This window comes from Apium graveolens, chromosome 6 (genome assembly GCF_009905375.1).
Source record: "Apium graveolens cultivar Ventura chromosome 6, ASM990537v1, whole genome shotgun sequence".
Classification (NCBI taxonomy): Eukaryota; Viridiplantae; Streptophyta; class Magnoliopsida; order Apiales; family Apiaceae; genus Apium; species Apium graveolens.
The window spans coordinates 22,744,413-22,759,921 of record NC_133652.1 but is presented as its reverse complement, the minus strand read 5'-3'; the positions used below and the strand labels follow the sequence as shown (position 1 = coordinate 22,759,921).

Sequence of the window (15,509 nt, the reverse complement as noted above, 5' to 3'; positions counted from 1 at the left end):
ACCAGCTCACCACTTCTGACTATTTCTGCTTGAACTAACAGAAATTTTAAAAAATTAACATTTTCTGTTAATTTTTTTAGAAAAGGATAACGGCGTGATATATATTAGTTTTTTAATGGTTTAAATGAGTCGCCGTGGGAAATGGTGGTCTAAGTGAGATATTTTGACGAATAGGGTGGCTGACTTGATATAAAACCCCTTTTAGATATCAAGCTGAATTATAATTCATAGAGTTTGTAGTTATATGAGATACATGATTTGTTAATTTTGATTAAATAATATTTATTTAAACTTTTTTTGGAAGGTGTTAACATATTTTTTATTAGGAAGGTGGTAACCAACCGACCAAACGAAATTATGTTTGGATTATAATAGTATAGATACCAAACACATGCATGCATGTTATTGTACGGAATGTCCTAAGAAAAATATATAAACAGGAATTGGTAGGACAAGAAACTTGGATATATTATTGGACGGCCCAGTATGATACGAAAACCAAATACTAATCCAGCCCACTTAAAACCACATACATACTCTAAATATCAATCAACCCGTTCACTTCAATTCTTGAAATTAGGGTTTGTTCCAGGGTTTATGAAAGACCCAATTTTTTATTTTTGCAGTGTAGAATAGGGGCCAGAGCTAATTCAAAAATGGAAGGATTGAAAATAGCTGATGGCAATTTGGTGGTATACGTTCACCCTTCAAAGTCCAAGAGTGCCTCCGATGCCATTCTTAGCGAGCTCAGCTCTCAGCTTTTTAAGTAATCTCTCTCTCTCTCTCTCTCTCTCCTCTCTCTCTCTCTCTCTCTCTCTCTCTCTCTCTCTCTCTCTCTCTCTCTCTCTCTCTCTCTCTCTCTCTCTCTCTCTCTCTCTCTCTCTCTCTCTCTCTCTCTCTCTCTCTCTCTCTCTCTCTCTCTCTCTCTCTCTCTCTCTCTCTCTCTCTCTCTCTCTCTCTCTCTCTCTCTCTCTCTCTCTCTCTCTCTCTCTCTCTCTCTCTCCTCTCTCTCTCTCTCTCTCTCTCTCTCTCTCTCTCTCTCTCTCTCTCTCTCTCTCTCTCTCTCTCTCTCTCTCTCCTCTCTCTCTCTCTCTCTCTCTCTCTCTCTCTCTCTCTCTCTCTCTCTCTCTCTCTCTCTCTCTCCTCTCTCTCTCTCTCTCTCTCTCTCTCTCTCTCTCTCTCTCTCTCTCTCTCTCTCTCTCTCTCTCTCTCTCTCTCTCTCTCTCTCTCTCTCTCTCTCTCTCTCTCTCTCTCTCTCTCTCTCTCTCTCTCACTCTCTCACTCACTCACTCACTCACTCACTCACTCACTCCCTCCCTCCCTCCCTCCCTCTCTCCCTCCCTCTCCCTCTCCCTCTCCCTCCCTCCCTCCCTCTCTGTCTGTCTCCCTCCCTCCCTCTTCACACACATACATGTATCTATTCTTAGTTGAGAAAATTCCCCAATTTCCCTTTCCTGCTTCACTTCTATTTTTGTCACATACACGGGTATGTATATGTAGGTATATACATATATGAAGATTTAACTCAATTAGCTGGATTTATCTAAAGGTTGAGATTTTTGAAAATTGTATGACATCTTTTGATTTTTTGCACCAGAAGTGTCTAGCACAGTCATTTTTGTATATATACTAATTAGAATTTATTCGGTTATCTGTAAATTTCCATAAGGTTGAAACTTTTGGAACCTTGTGTTTTTTTTGACTTTTAACTTTGATCTTTCACCTCGATCTTCTTCACACGGCACACACAACAAAACACACGGGTATTGTAAACCTTGAGGAGCAGAGGAGATGCGCTAAATTCTTATAGGTGGTCAAAGTTCTTGGTTGTGTAAGTTATTTGTTGATTTTACTGGTGAGTGTATACCCATTATTGCATTTCATTAAGTCATTTGCGAAGAAATTATCTGCAGCACATGCTATTGCAATCTAAGAGGAGAAACCCAGATGTTAGTGGGAACTATTTACTTTGGTTTATGTTTGTTGTTTGGAATCATCATTCTACATGACAACATGATTTTTGTTTATATATTTAAGAATGTGGCACTCATTCACGCATCATTTGTGTTATATTATACTACAGGTTTAGCGAGAGTTTGGATGGTGTTTTATTGGCTTATGATGTAGATATTATTGGTACTTTGGGGAAAATTCTTCCAGGAATTCATCCATATTTCGGTGTAAAACTGAAGTCAAAGTTGCTGCTTTTTAATCCAAAGCCCAATATGCTTTTAGGTAATATGTGCGAACCTTTTAATTTGATCTTAATGATATGTGTATATGTATTTTGTTATGCTTATAGTTATCTGATATTCTATGATGTTCAGAAGGAAAGGTGGTTAAACTTAGTCAACAGGCAATTCATGTCATTGTTCTTGGTTTTTCATCTGCCGTCATAACAGAGGAGGATATCCCTAAAGAGTTCAGATACAAGATTGTAAGTTACTTGACTGATTCTGATTTATGATTTACAAATATGCGTACATTTAATGTACTTGATATAGAATTTGTAATAACTTCCCCTTTAACTTAATATGTTTGGTTGCAGAAAAGGGGAAAAGGATATTATGTGAACAGATTGCAGAAGCAACACAAGATCAAAGTTGGAACAATTATACGCTTCACTGTCAAGAGGTGATACATAAAATATATTCTCTCCGTGTAATTTTGTTAGGGATGGCAATACTTGATGCATTTTGACCTGATTGTACCAACGCAAATCCAGTTTTTGGATTTGTTTTCTTTCCTAAACTCTAGGCTTTTAGGACTGGATTTATTTGTTAAGTAAAATGAACTGAAAACCAAACCCGATCCAAAACCAGAATTATATACATTATCCTCATTGTGTCCCATTTTCTTGTCCATTGGCCAAAATTTACCTTACATAAGTCACATTAGGCGAATTGCTAACTGCCTAAAATATATTTTATTTGTCAAAGTTGCCTTTATGTTGTTCAATCTTGAGACTCTTCACCTAATACAGAGGTGAGCGGAGAATACAAGAACAATTAGAAACTAATCGCTACACAAAAAGCAGTTCCAAACTCTAGTTAAATGATAAAATTTCAAAACATTTGGAACGATAGACTATAGCCACCCAACACTTAAATTTGTCAATCATCTGCCGAACCCAAAACATCCTTGAAAATTCTGCCATATAACCAAATAACCCAGAAGATGGCCAAAATCAATGTAGTTCCATTTCTAGATAGATTTTTGTTCCCATATGAACGACGCAATATTAATTGCGAGGAAGACATGAGCAGACTACAAACGCCAAAATTAGCCAATAACTTATACCACAAATTCTGAGCTACACCACATTCTGAATGTAACTCTAGTTCTTCTATTTACCAGTATAAAATTGTTATTGGTATTAATGGAATAAAGGTGTTAATTAAAGTTAATAACTGAATGTGTAGATTCATTTTGGGACAAATAAAATAAGAAATGTGGTCAATATATATTGGACGAATGGATAAATTAAATATATATTATTATCCATACTAGAAATTTATATAACATGTATGTTATATATGGTTTTTGGGTTTTGGTTTAGGTTTATTATTTGAACCGGGTTTTGTGTATTTATTTGTGTTTGTTTACACTCAAGCCAATCCAAATTCCAAAAACTGATGATTAGGGTTTGGTTTTAATTTTTTTGTGGTTAATTCGGGTTTGTTTTTAATCAAATCCGTACCGATCCGAACCCATTTCCATCCCTAAAATTAACTACACAATCTCCTCATCTATAGGACTACCCAATATATTTGGACAGGTTGGTTAACGAAAAACATTAACAGCAGACTAAGCCAATTTAAGTTTATAGAGTGAAAATGAGTATCTTATCAATACTTACCGAATTATTAATAACTTTTCAGGTTCAGTACACTGTATTTGCATTGTAATGGTGTATCTTATGTGAAATCAGCATTGGCATTGTTTCCTATATTTATTGCTAGGTATATAAAAAGGTTACTGAGTGGTATACCTTGTTGGATTTTTTATTATAAAGTAACCTATATTAATTATAGTGTCACCTTTTTTTCTGACTTCCATGTTGAGTAGAGTATCTTAATCACTTGTGTGTGAATTGTCCATGTAGTTTTGACGAGGAGATACTACATATATCTGGGTCGTTGCTTCCTAGTAATACGGGAAGTGCCTTATGGCTACATACAAATTCAGAAGATGGGTCACAGGATGACAGGTAGCAGTCTATGCCTCTTGCTAATCGATTTCACCTATTATACTTAAGATGCATGCTAAGTGAAAAACTGAACAAATGTACTTACTTTGGTATACAATTATATAACCACTACAAGTATATAATTGGGAATAAATATGCAGAAACTCGAAGAAGCTGAGAATTGATGATGATAGACTTGAAAGTATGCAACATAGTAATGGAACCATCAACGGGGAAATAGTTTCCTTAAACAGTGATAAAAAAAGTAAAACGTCAAAGAAAAGAAAAGTTAATGATTCTTGAAGGTTTATAGTGAAGGCAGTTGATCAAATTTGACAGCGAGAGCTCAATGCTGAATTTTTGCAACTCTGCTTGTGGTGGAGGAAGTGCAGTATACGTTGTGGATTTACTCAAGTATGAAGAAGTAAGCACGATACTTCAGTCTTTATTGTCTAGCCAATACTCGGGTATCTCAAATTCAATATTTTTTCTCTTAAAAAGTGAGTAAGGAATGACTGAAGTAAAGTTCTTTGGTAAGAAAAATTTAGGTTTTGAGATTTGTAATGTAACCTTTTATCGATGTGTAACTTTGAAAAAATTGTGTCACAATTTTGAAAAATTTCGTGTGTTGGTTTTGTTTTGGAGTGACTTGGATATGTCGTATTCCTTTTTTTTTTTTAAATGGTAATTAGTCGTTAATAATCTAATATCATTGCATTTACAATATACATGTAGCAGGACTTCAGATAATATTCATTTACAAGAAACTGAAGGTGTTATCAAATTAATTTTGGAACAGTTGAAATATAAAATTACACATACATACTAACTGAGAAACACATTAGAACATTAATATCACCGCACTTCCAAGTTTTCTTCCCACTCTCCAGGCCGAACTCAGATTTTGAAAGGGGAATGTTTGTTCATGTTAGATTTCTGATTATCTGTGATTTAGTTTTTGCTTTCAAGAGTATGTAAACTTAATGCAATGTACTTGTGAATTGTCTTTGTTAAATTATAGTAGCATGCATTTGCTAAAGTTGGAATTTGATTTAAATTTGCTTACTAGTTTGTATGGCTTTTGGGTTTTTTTTTTCCTTTAGCAATACATCAGTTTATCATAAATAGTTGCAATATGGGAGTATGGATACATCAGTTTGTTTATTCCCAACTGGTGGCTGGCTATCTTATACTATCGATTAGTAATTTTTTTTTTGTTAATTACAACGGTTGGGAGTTGGGACCGAATTTGAAATGTCTTCTCTGAGCTGGCCAAGGCCTGGTCTTCCGGCCAAGGCCTGGTCTTCCGGCCTTCGCGTTATCTGTTTTGCATAGGTTTTGTGCTGCTTCGATATGGTCGTGTTTTTTTTGGGCTTTTTGGTATTGTCAGAGGATTGTTGTTCAGAGATAGGGTGTGTCCGGGAAGTGTTTTGGCCGTCTCTCTTGGTTTCCTCCAGTTAGTAGTTTAGTGCCAAAACGGGCACCAATGTGTTGACTAATTCTTCGGTACTTGTTTATTTTTCCTGCATTTTGATTAATTAGGAAGAGTAATTAAGTAAAGTCATTATGTACCGTGACGACTGATAAGCAATTTTTTAATGTTTCATGTTTTATAATATAGCATAGATGGTGTAGTAGTTATAAATTTGATGGGTGACCTTCCAAATTCAAGTCACATTTGCAGAAGCTTCAAGTGAAGTATATTACTAAAAATTTCTAAATGGCTATGATGCATAAATGACTACTATAATTTTGGATTTGAAAAGTATATCTTAAGAATCAACGACTGTATTTGGAAGTTGATTTTTCTTTTTCTTTTTTTAAAATGAGAGAATTGAACCAAATTAGAGGTTTTAACAGATGTTTGTTAGTTACCAGATTAAAATAACGATTTTGAAAAACTTTACGATTAGTTGAGATTCTGATCATATTCTATCTAAAATTGTATTAGGATATTTCGTATTTTGATATTTGAATAGCAGAGAAATAATCAATTTTGGATTGAGAATTTTTTCAACTGATTTTAAAGGCCTTATTTTCAATAAGATATAATTTTGATTATTTATTTTTAAAAATATCAGGATATTATTTTGATGATATATAAACAAAATTTTGGATAAAAACACATTTACGCTTGAATATAATATAACAGGGATATAATTATATATATGCGGATATAATATGTACACATACATTTAAAAATTAATTAGAGAGAAATTTATTGTCCATTTATTTTTAATATTTATACACAAACCCCAGCTCAACTTTTAGAGAAGTGCCACGTGTCCAGAGGAAGTATATAAGACCCGATTCTTCCTGTTTAGTGTTTACCGGCACTTTGGATGCAAATTTGTTATTCGAAGGTTGAGATTGAGAGTGCAAGCCAGTAATTGTTATGTTGGCAACGTTAGGGCGGAGACCTAAGTGTGGAATTATGTGTATATAAAAAACAGAAGCGTCTACAGTAACCTTTTGCATGCTATATTATATTGCATTTTTACTTGTTTCTTTGATGAATTAAAAAACTGATTTCTGTATGTTGCAGCATCTTTGGACAAGGAAACTAATCAACAAATGTACCTACTACTATGGAGATTGGAGAAGGGAGCTGCTTAAGATTCTGATGGTGGATATGCATATTCTTGTGTCTGGTAGTCTCTCATAAAGAAAGGGCCTTATGCTCTTACACTCAAATAGTTCGAAAAACAAATTAAAAAGTGCCATTTTCTGTGAAGATATTGAGTTTGAAGAGAATTAAATATTCACCCTTAAATAAAGGGCTTTAAGCTATAGTTAAAATTATTATTAGTAAGTTAATGGAGAAATGTTACAAACTAATATAGAATATATTATATAGAGAGCATTACAAGAACAAAATTACTAAAAGAATAGAGAAGATTTTCATTTTATATATCAATCACATATCTTACAATGGTTTATATAGGGCTAGAGTTTGTAGGTTACAAGTAGCATGAAAAGCCAAAGGGTGTAAAATGAAAAGCCAAAGGGTGTGAGAATTATTGGGGTAAGTTGTAAGGTTAAAAGTCATTCAAATATATAACACTCCCCCTTGAATGACTCGTATAAACAACATGCCTCATTAAAACCTTACTAGGAAAAACCCTGTGGGAAAAACCCTAGTGAAGGAAAAAGAGTACATGTGTTACACGTGTAATAAAGAGTGCATTATATCTCCCCCTCATTTTAACACGACTATGAAAATCAGCATAGATCTCGAAATTTACGCATCCCAATCTTGTGTACCAGCTTCTCGAAGGAAGATGTAGGAAGTGCTTTTGTGAACAAGTCTGCTGGATTTTCACATGATCGAATCTGACAAACATCAATTTCCCCCCTTTGTTGAAGTTCATGGGTAAAGAAGAACTTTGGATCGATGTGCTTTGTCCTATCACCTTTAATGTAACCTTCTCGAGTCTGAGTTATGCATACTTCATTATCTTCAAATAAAATAGTAGGGCTTCCTTTATTGACTAACAGACCGCATGATTCTCGAATATGATGGACCAAAGACCTTAGCCAAACACATTCTCGACTAGATTCATGTAGCGCCAATAACTCAGCATGATTCGAAGAAGTTGCTGCAAGAGTCTGCTTTGTAGACCGCCAAGATATTGCGGTATCACCATATGTGAATACATAACCTGTTTGTGATCTTCCTTTGTGTGGATCAGACCGATATCCTGCATCTGCATAGCCAACTAATTCCACTTTTGAGTCTTTAGAATAAAATAAACCCATATCCATTGTTCCTCGAAGATATCTAAATATTTGTTTCACACCAGTCCAATGTCTTCGAGTTGGAGCAGAACTATGTCTTGCAAAAAGGTTGACAGAAAATGCAATATCAGGACGTGTACAATTGGCAAGATACATTAGTGCACCAATGGCACTAAGATATGGTACTTCAGGACCAAGAAGTTCTTCTCCCTTTTCTCTTGGGCGGAATGGATCCTTATTCTTTTCTAATGATCGTACAACCATGGGTGTACTCACAGGATATGCCTTATCCATAATAAACCGTTTAAGAATCTTTTCAATATACGAAGACTGGTGGACAAAGATTCCAGTAGATAAATGTTCAACTTGAAAACCAAGGCAGAGTTTTGTTTTACCCAAGTCCTTCATTTCAAACTCCTTTTTCAAATATTCAATCGTCTCATTAAGTTCATCTGGGGTTCCAATGATGTTTAAATCATCAACATATACTGCAATGATAGTAAACCCCAATTTTGTCCTTTTAATAAAAACACATGGACATATTACATTATTGGTATATCCATCTTTCAAAAGATATTCACTGAGACGATTGTACCACATACGACCCGACTGTTTCAATCCGTATAATGATCTCTGTAATTTAATTGAGTAAATCTCTCGGGGTCTTGAACTATATGCTTCAGGCATTTTTAACCCATCAGGGATTTTCATGTAAATGTCACTATCGAGTGATCCATACAAGTAGGCAGTTACAACATCCATTAAATTCATTCGGAGCCCTTCTAGAATTGATAAACTTATTAAAAATCTGAATGTTGTTGCATCCATTACCGGGGAATAAGTTTCTTCGTAATCAATTCCCGGTCTTTGTGAGAAACCTTGAGCAACAAGGCGTGCCTTGTATCTCACAATTTCATTTTTCTCATTTCTTTTACGCACAAATACCCATCTATATCCGACGGGTTTTATACCTGCAGGTGTTTGGACAATAGGTCCAAAAACTTGGCATTTTTCAAGTGATTTCAGTTCAGCTTCAATAGCTTCTTTCCATTTTGGCCAATCATTTCTTCTTTTACATTCATAGATCGATCTAGGTTCATGATCCTCGATTTCCTCAGAAATGTCAAGTGCAGCTGCATATGAAAATATATCATCCATGACAATTTCTTTTCTATTCCACCTCTTTCCTGAAATGACATAATTTATCGAGATCTCTTCATTGTCAACAATTTCAGGTGTTTGATCATCTTTGGAAGACGTTTCTTCAGTGATCATCAATTCTACGATGTCATTTGATGTTCCAGCTTTATTATCAAGTCTCCTTGTTTTTCTTGGAGTTTTATCCTTGGATCCAATAGGTCTTCCACGCTTCTGGCGTGCTTTAGACTCATTTGCTAGCATGATTTTATTATCTTCTTCAGGAAGTTTAATCTTACAAGGAACATTAACAGCTGGTATATGTGACTTTGTCACATTTTTGACATCAGTAAATGCATCAGGCAATCTATTTGCGACTTCTTGTAGGTGGATAATCTTTTGAACTTCAAGTTCACATTGATTTGTACGAGGATCATAATGAGACAGGGACACTGCATTCCACAAAATTTCTTGCTTTTCTTTTTCAAATTTTGTCTTATCTCCCCCTAATGCAGGAAAAATTATCTCATCAAATTGACAATCGGCAAATCTTGCCGTGAATAAATCACCAGTCTTGGGCTCCAAATATTTAATAATTGAGGGAGAATCAAATCCAATATATACCCCTAATCTTCTTTGGGGTCCCATTTTTGTTCGTTGGGGAGGGGATATTGGAACATAAACAGCACACCCAAAAATTTTCAAGTGAGAGATTTTGGTTCTTGACCATTTACCAGTTGCAGTGGGGAATATTTATGATAAGAAGTCGGTCTTAACCGAACTAAAGAAGCCGCATGTAATATTGCATGTCCCCAGGCAGTAGTTGGTAAATTTGTTCTCATAAGTAATGGTCTCGCAATTAGTTGTAGCCTTTTAATGAAAGACTCGGCAAGACCATTTTGAGTGTGTGTGTGGGCAACAGAATGCTCCACTTCAATCCCAATAGACATACAATAATCTTTAAAAGATTGGGATGTAAATTCTCCTGCATTGTCCAATCGTATTTTCTTTATATTATAATCAGGAAATTGTGCTCGTAATCGAATTATTTGAGCAAGGAGTCGTGCAAAAGCAACATTACGAGTGGACAATAAACTAACATGTGACCATCTTGTTGATGCATCAATGAGTACCATAAAGTACTGAAATGGCCCAGTAGATGGGGTAATTGGTCCACATATATCTCCTTGAATTCGCTCCAAAAATTTTGGGCATTCGATTGCAACTTTCACAAGGGATGGTTTTGTTATCAATTTTCCTTCAAAACAAGCAACACATGAAAAATCTTTGGACAATGGAACAATTTTGTTTTTGAGTGGATGTCCATTTGAATTTTCAATAATTCTTCGCATCATTGTTGAACCCGGATGGCCTAAACGATCATGCCATATAATAAAATTTGTCGGGTCAACAGATCTTGTATTAATAGTCATGTGTGACTCAACTGGATTTATGAAAGTATAATATAATCCAGAATTATATGATGGGAGTTTTTCTATCACATGTTTCCTCCCTGAGATAGTAGTCGTGATACACAAATATTCACTTTCAAGTTCATTTGTTGTCTCAATATGATAGCCATTGTGGCGTATATCTTTAAAACTCAAAAGATTTCTTTTTGATCGGGTGGAGAATAGTGCATTTTCAATCAACAAACATGTACCATTAGGTAGCACTATACTTGCTCTTCCGGAGCCTTCAATTATATTTGATGCACCCGATATTGTATTTACATTAGCTTTGGCTAATGTTAGATGCGAAAAATATTTTTGATCTTTTAAAATTGTATGTGTGGTTGCACTATCTGCCAAACAAAAAGATTCCTCATCTTTTATAGCACATGATGAGAGGTTGCTGGCCATATTTCTTCACGAAAAATAAAATAAAATTAGAAGTAGAGGTAAAACATCTCAAGTACTTCATTAAAGAAAATTACATAAGCAACTGATAAGGATGATTATCATAGTTCAAAAATTAAGTACTAACAATCCAAAATAAATAAGGAAAACGTTCAACAAGCAAGTAAGGCCTTTCTTAATTATTCTTAGGCTCATCACCACCAAATTTAGGCATATTCACATCGACATCTTCAAAGAAATCACCAACTTCCATGTGAGTAAAGGCCGAAGGATCAACTTGGCCATCACTTCCAAGATGTGCTTCAAGATGAGCAATCCCCAAAGGATCATTCTGTTCGGTGAAATTAGTTTCAACATTTTTCAAAGATGCTTGATATAGGTCAGCAAAGTGCTTGGAGGTACGACATGTACTTCTCCAATGACCTTTCATTCCACAACGGCTACAAGTACTTTCACCCTTTTTAACCATCGTACTTCCCTCGGGTTTCTCCTCATTTGTTTTCTGTTTTTGATAGTAAGGCTTCCTTTTAAAGTGGGGGCGATTTTGTTGATTTCGGCCTCGACCACGCCAAAATCCATGACCACGGGCACGCCCACGTCCACGTCCATATCCATGCCCACGTCCACGTCCAAATGATTTATTATCTCTATATTCATTATTAGTCACCGCATTCACTTCAGGGAATGGTGTTGAGCCAGTGGGACGTGCTTGATGATTTTTCAGCAAAAGTTCATTATTTTGTTCAGCAAGAAGCAACACAGAAATAAGCTCAGAATATTTCGTGAATCCACGTTCACGATATTGTTGTTGCAAGAGCATATTATTGGCATGGAAAGTGGAATATGTTTTCTCCAACATATCTTTATCGGTGATATTCTCGCCACATAATTTCAATTGAGATGTAATTTTGAACATGGCAGAGTTATACTCGCTCACACTTTTATAATCTTGCAATCGCAAGTGTAGCCAATCATAGCGAGTTTTAGGAAGTATCACCATTTTCTGGTGATCATATTTTTCTTTAATATCTTTCCAAAGAGTTGATGGATCTTTAATAGTCAGATATTCAGTTTTCAAGCCTTCATCAAGGTGATGGCGAAGAAATATCATGGCCTTTGCCTTGTCTTGTTCAGAGGTCTTATTTCCCTCTTTTATGGTGTCACCGAGACCCATTGCACTAAGATGGATTTCAGCATCAAGAATCCATGTCAAATAATTTTTGCCGGTGACATCAAGTGCGTTAAACTCAAGTTTCGTAAGATTCGACATTTTCACTAAAAATAAACAAAACTCGAATCAACATCAATGTTTATGCACATAAATATAATGCAATGCGATAATTTTTTATGACAAGATAACAAATAATTTGCGAAAGAAACAGATTATCACTTATCAAATATACTCACTTAAACAAATATAATATATTACACATAATGATGCATTTAATCAACAAGTTTAATAGAACATGATTTTAGTTAAGTCTCAGAGACTAAAATATATGCTATTCATTGATAACAACCCATCTTAGTTAACATGACAATTATTAACACGCATGCACAAGTAAAACAAATATAAATTACTGCTACATCAACTCTTAGTCACGGAAATAGATTATAAAAGCTGCAGGAGACAAGGCATAGCCTAGCTTTTAGCTTTTAGTTTTTATAGCATAAAAATATCAAGCCACTTAAGTAATTTGCAAGGGATAACATAAGAACTAATACAAATAATTCATGAAGCAGAAAAACAAGTGAAGTGATTTTAATTTTACTTAAGTAAATGTTCAACTAAGCAGACATGAAAATCAGGTCAAGCAATTAGCATAAATGATTAGTACAGAATATTATACAGGCATCCACTTATATATTTAACCACCCGCAAAGTGTAATACGTGAACATGACAAATATGAACTAAAAGAATAGACTAGCATGTTATGGATCTAGTTTTACTAACATGCAATCATGCCTGCGGTAATATATTCATTTAACAATTAAAACATGGGCATACCTTTTGTAGAGACAGGAAGTAATGATCACCCAGCTAGTACTAGTACTTGTGTTGACAAGAAACTCGTGTAAACTCGTAAACCAACTTCTCCTTCTGGTGCACCCACAGATCTTATTAGCTTTCGTGCTGATAACGTGTTACAAACTAATATAGAATATATTATATAGAGAGCATTACAAGAACAAAATTACTAAGAGAATAGAGAAGATTTTCATTTCATATATCAATCACATATCTTACAATGGTTTATATAGGGCTAGAGTTTATAGGTTACAAGTAGCATGAAAAGCCAAATGGTGTAAAATGAAAAGCCAAAGGGTGTGAGAATTATTGGGGTAAGTTGTAAGGTTAAAAGTCATTCAAATATATAACAAGAAAGTAATAATTAAAAATAATTAAAAAGATGCATAGGTAATATATATAGTTCTGATTTCTGATCCTTTTCCTCCTGATTTCATTCTTTGCAACTATACAGAGCCTATACTTAAAGAGTAGGAAGTATATAACAAAGCTATTTGACCATTTCTGTATATGACATATAACTTGGCACTTAGAAATCTTAGAACCGGAGAATGCACTTTGTTATGTGTAGTTTCCATCAATGATACAAGTATAGGAAATGTCAAGTTCACAACAGGACTACAATCAGACAAACTAAATTTCTTGTCCATCATCAAGTAAAGGGCAACAGGCTCAACAGATACGAGAAAGTCACAAACATGGGCAAAGGCATTTGAAACTTGCCTTTAGTTCATAAGGCTGCTTCAACAACTTCATATGTGCTACATTTAGCCTTGATCGCATTCATAGTTTATTTCAATATGTACCAAAACTGCGGGCAATATGTTCCTTAGTAATAGTAATTATACGATCCTCCATTACTTGTGATGATGAATAAGGTGGAAAACACAATTGGTAAAGACATGTGTGGGAAACTGGAAGAAGGTTGAAGCTAACACCATTCCTCCTATGGATGGATAATTGATGGGGATGGGGCAGGGCCCTGAAACCTTCAACAGGTAGATACTTTACTCATGTCCAAAAGAAAAGCAATTCCTTTCTTTGCTCCTCTGACATTCTTTCGACGATCTGCAAATCACGGTATAATGTAAAAAAATAGCAATAAACATTGTGATAATTTTCTACAAATAACTGACAGTAAGATACAAAATGAACTTTAAATTACCTCCCAAAACCAGACAATCTGATTGTCAGTATCATTGTACCCATAATAAGTAGTATGATCCTTCCAATCTTCAACAGAAATAGGTCTTTCACTGCCATGCAACATCTTGTCAAGATCTTCTGATTCTAACCATTTAAAAAATACTTTCCCTTTTTCCGAGGAACTTATAATGTCATTGAATCCCTTGATGAATTCATCAACATGTATCGCAACGGATTTAACAAACCAATGTTGAATTAGAAGATCAACATATTTTCCTCTATTATTACTATCCACTGCAATATTGGCTCCACCATGAACAAGATCCAAAACTCTCTTTGATCCTGACTCATCTATTTCATCAACACTAAATGTAAGAGCTAGAGTATCTTGATCAACCATTTCAGGATCCATATTCAATATGTCCTTGCAACTATTGTAAACAAAAGGATCTATATCCTGAATATCTTCAAGGGACACGGGTCTGTTAGCCAATTGCAAATAAAATACACGGTCAAGAACAATGCCGATATGTACTTTGTGCATCAAGGCTAATGCTACAACTCGGCCAGCAAATTTAAAATAGTCTGGTTCCACCTTAGAAGCTGCAAACAACGGTTCATATAGAGTATTTTTGAGAAATTTATGTTAACAAGATAGGATGTTTCATTATACAGTCTAATCTTAACAAGAATGAAGACTTTCGAAAATTAAGTAGAACATGGAAAAGACAGAGCATACTACATAGTACCTAATATATATTTATTCATTAAAACTTCTGAATCATCATTATCGAATAGACTATCTATATTTTGAACTTTTGTTGTTAGGTTTTTAATGTTTCCAATATTGTGGCAATTCTCTCAAACTTAGGTCTTGATTCTAGCACATCTAATTTTATACAAGGCAGTCGGCAAAAAGAAAACCTGCGAATTGGTATTCACAGAGAATGATGGGAGTTGCCCTTTTTGATGTTAAATTCTAGAATTAAATTCTCAGAGAAGGGGACTTTGTTTCCTTAAAATATCAGGTGATAACGGGAACAAGCCTGAATTTGGAAAAAGCCTTCTTCGATGATTTGGACAAGCTATAAAGAAGTCACGTTGAGGATCGAATAGGACCTGACAGATCAAGGAAAACCACTCCCTTACAACACTTTAGATCTCTTTATTGTTATTGTCGGGAGTTCCACACTGTCATTGAGTTCAGGAAATAGCAAAAGGGCCAAATGTCTTGTGCACTCAAAAGTAGTTAGCTCCTTGTACTTGTAAATCCATTCATTATTAGCACTCCTCCTACTATGGTTAATAACCAGATGATTAAACATAATTCTCCTTCCCTTCAACATCAGCCACAGTTCTTCTTCTGTGCTTTGAAAAAGTTGTGCAACACTGTGTAATTCATACAAAAGA

At 34.9% G+C, this 15,509-nt stretch overlaps 3 protein-coding genes across 4 annotated transcripts; 1 reads left to right on the top strand and 2 right to left on the bottom strand.

The window, feature by feature from the left end:
- Nucleotides 1-553: 553 nt before the first annotated feature.
- On the top strand, nucleotides 554-4,843 carry LOC141668860 (uncharacterized). Of its 2 annotated transcripts, XM_074475891.1 has the most exons (7): nucleotides 554-766; nucleotides 2,084-2,235; nucleotides 2,328-2,437; nucleotides 2,549-2,634; nucleotides 3,882-3,962; nucleotides 4,106-4,210; nucleotides 4,351-4,843. In XM_074475891.1, the coding sequence occupies exons 1-7, from the start codon at nucleotides 657-659 to the stop codon at nucleotides 4,490-4,492; spliced, it is 786 nt and encodes a 261-aa protein (XP_074331992.1). In that variant the 5' UTR covers nucleotides 554-656; the 3' UTR covers nucleotides 4,493-4,843. The 2 variants fall into 2 exon arrangements, with proteins under 2 accessions (XP_074331992.1, XP_074331993.1); XM_074475892.1 differs by lacking the exon at nucleotides 3,882-3,962 and having other exon boundaries at nucleotides 557-766.
- A 6,255-nt stretch (nucleotides 4,844-11,098) lies between these two features.
- On the bottom strand, nucleotides 11,099-12,193 carry LOC141664759 (uncharacterized). The gene has a single exon (XM_074470713.1). It carries the CDS (start codon nucleotides 12,191-12,193, stop codon nucleotides 11,099-11,101), a length of 1,095 nt encoding a protein of 364 aa, XP_074326814.1.
- A 1,058-nt stretch (nucleotides 12,194-13,251) lies between these two features.
- On the bottom strand, nucleotides 13,252-15,247 carry LOC141667800 (E3 ubiquitin-protein ligase UPL5-like). The gene is made up of 3 exons (XM_074474424.1): nucleotides 15,146-15,247; nucleotides 14,119-14,702; nucleotides 13,252-14,021 (listed from the first exon to the last, which is right to left on the bottom strand). The coding sequence occupies exons 2-3, from the start codon at nucleotides 14,641-14,643 to the stop codon at nucleotides 13,965-13,967; spliced, it is 582 nt and encodes a 193-aa protein (XP_074330525.1). The 5' UTR covers nucleotides 14,644-14,702; nucleotides 15,146-15,247; the 3' UTR covers nucleotides 13,252-13,964.
- Nucleotides 15,248-15,509: the final 262 nt, after the last annotated feature.

Bases quoted from the DNA above. Each gene is read 5' to 3' on its own strand.
- LOC141668860 (XM_074475891.1), top strand. From the start codon at position 657: ATGGAAGGATTGAAAATAGCTGATGGCAATTTGGTGGTATACGTTCAC. The intron at 2,438-2,548 runs GTAAGTTACTTG...GTTTGGTTGCAG, and splicing joins AAGAGTTCAGATACAAGATT to AAAAGGGGAAAAGGATATTA. The intron at 2,635-3,881 runs GTGATACATAAA...ATAACTTTTCAG, and splicing joins ATACGCTTCACTGTCAAGAG to GTTCAGTACACTGTATTTGC.
- LOC141664759 (XM_074470713.1), bottom strand. From the start codon at position 12,193: ATGTCGAATCTTACGAAACTTGAGTTTAACGCACTTGATGTCACCGGC.
- LOC141667800 (XM_074474424.1), bottom strand. From the start codon at position 14,643: ATGCACAAAGTACATATCGGCATTGTTCTTGACCGTGTATTTTATTTG. The intron at 14,022-14,118 runs GTAATTTAAAGT...CGTGATTTGCAG, and splicing joins AGATTGTCTGGTTTTGGGAG to ATCGTCGAAAGAATGTCAGA.